Here is a 7,164-nt window from a genome sequence, read left to right as displayed (position 1 = left end):
CTCGCCACGGTGCCAGCCTCCTGGAGTTCAATCTGTTCTGTGCCTTGGGCTTCTCTGTCACAGACAATACTGGCTCTACCATCCTGACAGTGTCCACACCCTGGCAGCACCGCTAGCCTTAGCTCTTCACTAGGCTGGGTTGCCACACTGCCTTCAACCACCAGCCACTCATTGATCCAGCTGTCTCCCCTGTCATTCAACCTCTGCGCCGGCTCCCACTCGCCCTCTGGGATGACATCACGGCTGAGCTGCAGGATGCAGGAATCATCGAGCAGGTTGACGCATCACCCTGGATTTCAAACCTGGTGGTGGTTAAAAACAAATGTGGCGGCCTGCGTCCCTGTGTTGACTCCAAGTGAACAAAGCCGTGACCCCCGATAAATATCCACTACCCACAGTGGAAGTGCTATCTGCCAAATTCCATGGCTCTAGGATTTTATCCTTACTTGATTTTCGCCAGGACTACCTGCAGGTTCCCTTACACCCAGACAGTTCCAATCTCACGGCTTTTGTGACTCACATGGGGGTTTTCCGTTACACCCGTATGCACTTCGGCCTCAGCTCTGCCCCCAACTCTTTCCAAAAGATTATGACCACCATCTTTACTGGCATCCCAGGTGTGGTAGTGTACCTGGACGCCATTGTGGTGCATGAATACGCATGCGTGTACATGCGTATGCCTACACACACACACACAAACAGACACAAAGACATATTGTCTAGGTGACCCGAAGGACCTTACAAGGGTTAAACATTGTGCAGATGTTAACAAATATTTGTGAACACGTTGTGAAAAGGTGCAGATACAACCCAACTGTTTCTAGTCCTGGCTGTAAAAATATAAAAAGTCAAAAGTGAAGTAAAGTGATAACAGTGAGAGTAAATCTTCATCATTCAAGTCCAACTTCAATGCAGATGAAGCTGCTGCTCCTCTGTTCTGGACTGTTTTATTTTCCTTTTGTGTCTTTCAAATTATTTTAAATTTCATGTGGAAAAAAATAATTTTATTTTTATTTCTATTTTATCTTTTATCTGTTGACTCTTTATGTTCAGATTTTCATTTGTTCACTTCAGAATTTTTCTTCATCATTCTCTGTCAATGTTTATACCAGAGCCGGGATACTATTAACTACACAGAGCGGGCTCAGACACGTCATTGTCACAAAAAGTTTTAATTGATATCTATGCATGCTTCTATTTTTGTCACTTCTATAACTTCCGGAAGATAACTGGAAGTAATTCTGTATTTTTACTTAAATCAAGTCTAAAATTGAGTATCTTTTACCGCTGTGGCGTTATATCATGTTATCTCAAACTGTAAGAAATATTTGTTGTTCATTTAGATGTCGTTATAAGAACAAGTTTAAAAGGTAACACAAGTAAAATAACTGCTACTTTAAGAGAAATAGCACGGTTTTAGATGGTTTCCCAATAATCGTTATTACCCATGATGCATCGCGCCGTCTGCCATGTTGGCTGGCAAAAGACACAAATAGGTAGACATAAACAATCGATCATGACAACAAAAGACAAGAATATTAAATCACCAGAGGGAGATCAGATGAAATTTTTGTATAGAGATTAACTGGACACAATTACAAAGGCAAGATACAGTACTTGGACAAGTTGAAAATAATCAATGGAAAAGACCCATACAAAGTCAACAAAGCTGAGTGGAAGCCGGCAGGCATTGAAAATTAGCCAGACAATGTATATAATGTGGTATTTATTAACACCCAAATAATACAGCGTGCTAATGTAAAAATCACAGTGGCATGTACGGATGTATGACTTTTGTGAACATCATTAGAATAACAGTTTATGAAAAATCATGTTTTACTATTGCTTAGATTATACTTTTTTGCAAAATCACAAAAATATGTATTTTTTACTTCATTAAAATAAAAATAGTTTGATTGTACGTGTACATACAAAATACTGATAATGATATGGACTGTGGTCAGCTGAGGATTTACGTTTGCATTGTGTGCATTTGTCATGTATGCACAGTACACTTTGATATATTTTAATTTTATTGACATTGAACATATGAATTAAATAAAAGTATAATGTAATTACCCAAAATAAAGTGTTCAGAACAGAATGCCTTTTGCTTAGATCTGGGCTTATTTGGCTAATTTTATAGCCAAATAAACCATAGCTTTCTCCTTTCTATCGAAATATCCTCCGTCAGATTCTCTTGGTGACAGATCGCTTTATGTAAAAAAAACTTGATCTTGCGATCGCCATTCCCAGTTCGCTTGATACAACCTTACACAACACAGGTATTTACCATTATCCGTGTTCTTTTGAGTGGCGCTTTGGCCCAGGGGCGATGTCTCTGTCATTGGTGTGACTAGATCATATCCCGGTTAAGGCAGTTGGTACCTTCCAGTGGACTCACCACACGCAGGGAGGTTTAGGGGGGTTGGTACGATGCAGTGTGATTTGGGTGGCGACTGCTGCCCCCGCGACCCGTCATCGGATAAGGTGATGGATGGACGGTGTTCTTTTGTGTATTTAATATCTATCCATACTCTCTGCTGTTACACAAGATGGCGGACTACGGAACCATGGGTAGTAGCGTGACGTCATCGGAAAACTATACGCTCTGTTGCAACGCAAGATGGCGGACTACGGAACTATGGGTAGTAGGGGGACGTCATCAGAAAACTATACAGGGAGCTGTGCCTCTTATCCAATACAAACTGGTTCGCATGACACGTGCCCGTTCCTGTTCCTCAGTATATCGCCAATATGAACTTTACAGAAATATTTGTTATACAGTATGGCTCTCTACAGTCTGTGTAATGTCTTTAATGTATGTGCGAGACAATTGTCCCTGCTGATCGTACAAGAAATTGCAGCGAAAAGTCAGCAGGGGAGGCAGGCAATACTGTGCCTCACCTCAAGGGGTCGTTTGAAGATCAAAATTAAACTTGTGCTGCACGCATCTCTATACTTTAATTTGTTTACAGTAAATATGAATTGCTTAGACACAAGAAGAGTGCTCTATCCATTTCTATAAAGAAACGTTCTTTGTAGGACAAATATGTTCCTGTGGATATGTTTGTGTTGGTATAAGTGGAATTAAAAGAGGAATACTGACGGGATATAAAACATTACCAGGTACATGCTGTTGGATGAATAGTGAAATAAGATGCTCTTTTCGGTTCTTACAATTATAAATCTGACTCCAGAGGAATCGTGCCTCACCAGCCACGAACCTCACAGCACATCACTGAATCATTCTCATCTGGTCCAGCCTATGCTGGCACCCAATAGATATCTCCAAAACATAACCGTTCTTCTTCTATTACACAGGATTCCAGAATCCGACGCCCCCTAGTCAAGTTGATCAGGTACCAGACAATGAAATGTTATGTTATGTTAGAGTGGGACAATGCGGGACAAACCTCCCCCTGAACCGACCTGCTCACCACTGGTCAGAGTTTGACAAACACTGAGGAAATGTTCAACCATTTTGACTGCATTATTTGCCTCTACTTTATGTGAGTCAGTCTTGTCTCACAAGAAGATTGAAGAAGAATCACTTCCAGCTTTTCCTGTTCTTTTTTTTTAAATCAGGGTTCTCCACAGTCTTAGTAGTCCACACACTTATTTGGCGTTGTGGAGTTTACCGGATCTCTGTAAAGATGATCAAGTCCAAAGACTGTTCCACCATGACTCATCATTAGTGATGGGAAGACCGACCCTTTTTATGATTCGAATATTTGACTCTCGAACAGTAAAATGAACGAGTCGAAAGATTAGTTCACAGTGAAAGATTCGTTCGTTGTAAATGATTCGTTCGCAGAGAGTGATTTGTTCGCAGAGTGTGATTAGGTCGCAGTGAGTGATTTGTGAGTGATTCGTGAATGTTTCATATGACTCGGGAGTCACGAGTCATGTGAAATATTCGTTCATGTGGAACGAATCACTCGCGAACGACACATCACTACTGATCATCATTTGGAGATTTGCTTGGCTACCAGCAACTACTGTCCAGACGTCGGAACCCTGGCTGATTCCATTCAGTTGACGTCATCAAAGTAAGGTATCGATCAAAAGTGTACCATATATATTTCCCTCTCCTATCGCGGTATTTCCGTTCCAAGACGCGCCACGAAAGGGGTGATCCTCGAAGTAGAGGCGACATAGTTATTATATTATTCACGTATATATTTACCCTTAACGAACCTCTCCCTGTCGTGGAAATTTTTTATAGGAGAAATCAAGAGTCAACAGAGATTGTCTTTGATGGATTTATTCATGGATTTGTTTATGATGTATACAAGTGTTTCAGCAGACATTATTGTAAAGAAAAATAAAGGCTGTTAACTGTCATCTGTTCAAGCATCTTTTTTTGGGCTTCGTAACAGAAGCGTGAGAAGATGATCAGTGGTTTAGGAGGCATCGTAGGGCGTTAAATTAGGGTCAACTTTCACCAAACACAAGAGCACAAACTTTACAGCAATGTACTGTAGTGGCGGTCAGACAAGGGGAGATGCTGGGAGATGCTGAGAGATTCTAAGATGCATGAGCCAATCAGCGTGAGGAACAGAAGAGCCAATCAGCGTGAGGAACAGAAGAGCATGCTCAATGCTGTGTTCGATCTACTCTTCATAAACAAAACTACCAGCGATGTCTTTTTAGAAAATGTTTTTTCACAATAATAATAAAAATATTGGAAATGTTTTAATTATTATTTATTAGTTATTTAGTGTACAAAAACGCAATAAAGCAAAACTCCTGCGAGACTGGAATAAAAAACTGCGATATAGAATATATTACTTTATTTAGAATTATTTATGTAAATATGTCATTTGTGCAGTTCTTAACAAGACAAAAAATACAGTCTAATGTTTTGTGTTCTTTCCCATAATGCTCTGCCCCAACACCAGAGGAAAAAATACAATGATAATGACTTTAATTATTGACAACAGAAAGGAAAAAAGTCACAAACTGTTTCTCAGAAATCCTGCATCACTGCTCTCCTCTCTAGGCTCCAGAAAATCATGTCTGAATATTAGGGTGAGATGGTTTGACTAACTGAGTCTGAGTCTGGGCAAAGGTGTATTTGTGCTTTGGTGGGTTATACATGCTCACACAGAGAACATTCCTGAAGGTCTGAAGGTTCCTTCTTGTATTTGGTTCCACTGCATTGACAACGAAGATCATCTTCATCAAGGTCTGGACTTCCACCTGTGGAGAGAAGACAACAGACACCAGAGGAGACAGGTCAGTGTCACAGTGCACAATGTTTAACTCTGAGGAAGAAAGTTATGTCAGAACAATACTGAGGAGAAGATGACACTTTATACTGACTTCAGATCCTCCAGTCTGTAGTTTGGACTCTTTACTAGATCACACAGACCCTCCACTGATGAATCCTGAAGGTGGTTAAACCTCAGGTCCAGTTCCCTCAGATGGGAGGGGTTGGACTTCAGAGCTGAGACCAGAGAAGAACAGCTGATGTCTGACAAATTGCATTCTACCAACCTGAATAAAGAAGAAAAGAGAAAGAGAAAAGTTGATTTTCTTGAATTTAGTGGATTATTAAACATTCATTACATATATTTATTATTAGATCAGCTACGACTTAATACAATTAAATTGGAAAGGTTATAATATTTTACTTTAGATCAGTTTAAATCAGATGATTCTAGATCAAAGTAGACTGGATCAGAAAGGTGGAGATTAGATTAGAATATATTAGCAGTTGGTGCAGCAGAAGCTTTGTCAACTAAATTATTTTTGTGTCTTAGATTAGATTAGAACAGATAAGATTATAATTCAGATATGATCTGATCAGCTCAGATAAAATTATATTATTTTCAGTTGGTTAGGACCTTTTTATAGATTAGAGCAGATTAATTAGATATATAGTTGTTATTAGTTTTACTGGTGAGATTAAATAATTTAGATTAGATTAAAAATATTACATTATATTAGATTAGTCCAGTAGTAGAAGTATAAATGATGTTTTTTTAACTTTTACTGAGACAGTTGAAGATGGAGGTGAAATTAGATCAGATTAGTTTAGTTCAGATCAGATTATATTCTGATGGAAACACACTTCACTCATCAGATTAAAAACCAACAAATCAGTGGAGCAGTGGTGGAAATAATCAGTGGTTCATCTGAGTGTGAAGATGAATCAGCTTCACTTTGACATTTACAACAGTAACAGTCAGTGAACTCACATCAGAGTCTGCAGTTCACAGAGTGGACTCTGAAGAAAACCACACAGAACCTCCACTGATGAATCATGAAGGTTGTTTTCATTCAGGTCCAGTTCCCTCAGATGGGAGGGGTTGGACTTCAGAGCTGAGAACAGAGAAGACCAGCTGATCTCTGACAAACTGCAGCTCCTCCACCTGAATAAAGAAGAAAAGACAAAGTTAAATAATAGTAATAATAATAATACATTTTATTTAAAAGTGCCTTTCAAGTCACCCAAGGACACTGTACATAAAACAAAAACAAAAAAAAAGGAACAAACAACACATACGCCCGGAAAGCAGCGGCAACATACATGCCAGCGTTCACTCTCAGTGGCCACGATGAAAGGCAGTTGTTTTTTCAAATGCAGTAAAGACCTGAACCTCTGGGTCACATTCCATCTCTCCATTCCTTTTAGTTTTCTGTTTTCATATTTAAAAAAAAACTTTTCATCTGTAAATAAACAATAACACATCAGCGACTGCATAGCTTTGAACTCTGCTAAAAAACACCCAGTGAACACCACTGCCCCTGGTGGCTGCAGCGTGACAACACAAAAATGCTGCATCAACAGCACCTTCATCCTGTGCCTTAGGAAAATGTCACCCTTTACAAAATGACAACTTTAAACAAAAAAGTCTGATGCCACTTGATCACTGCAGTTGAACTGCATTGTGGGTAAGAACTGAAATTCTCCAGGTACAGATGAGTTGTGGATTTGAGATTATTTTTCCATACCTATTTCCTTTCATCACATTGTTAACGTTGATATTCAGTGTTTAACGTCTGTCACATGTCACGCGAGCTCATGTGTCAGTCCATTAAAAAACTGCCCTTGAATGTCTCTTGAATATCTCTGAGTCTCTTGAATGTCTCTGAGTCTCCCGGTGGCTTGCTTCAATATGTCCGAATTTGGTGACCAGATCCAGCCGAGCCCAG

General features: G+C 39.5%; 2 protein-coding genes across 2 annotated transcripts in view; both read right to left on the bottom strand.

Moving 5' to 3' along the window:
• Positions 1-5,130, bottom strand: part of LOC103397915 (dimethylaniline monooxygenase [N-oxide-forming] 5-like) — a 24,631-nt gene extending 19,501 nt beyond the window's left edge. Inside the window, exon 1 of the mRNA XM_025053323.1 lies at positions 5,110-5,130. The gene's annotated coding sequence lies outside the window, so the exon portion shown is untranslated. The remainder of the gene's footprint in view (positions 1-5,109) is intronic.
• LOC107990247 (NACHT, LRR and PYD domains-containing protein 14) overlaps positions 5,108-7,164 on the bottom strand; it is a gene marked incomplete at its 5' end in the record, with an annotated part of 8,217 nt that continues 6,160 nt past the window's right edge. Inside the window, 3 exons of the mRNA XM_025053342.1 lie at positions 5,108-5,205; positions 5,329-5,502; positions 6,207-6,371. Of these exons, the coding sequence (XP_024909110.1) occupies positions 5,187-5,205; positions 5,329-5,502; positions 6,207-6,371 (358 nt within the window). The remainder of the gene's footprint in view (positions 5,206-5,328; positions 5,503-6,206; positions 6,372-7,164) is intronic.

The sequence above is a fragment of the Cynoglossus semilaevis genome, chromosome Z, assembly GCF_000523025.1.
Source record: "Cynoglossus semilaevis isolate Cse_v1.0 chromosome Z, Cse_v1.0, whole genome shotgun sequence".
Taxonomy (NCBI): Eukaryota; Metazoa; Chordata; class Actinopteri; order Pleuronectiformes; family Cynoglossidae; genus Cynoglossus; species Cynoglossus semilaevis.
The sequence above is the reverse complement of the archived record's forward strand: the minus strand, read 5'-3'. Positions and strand labels throughout refer to the sequence as shown.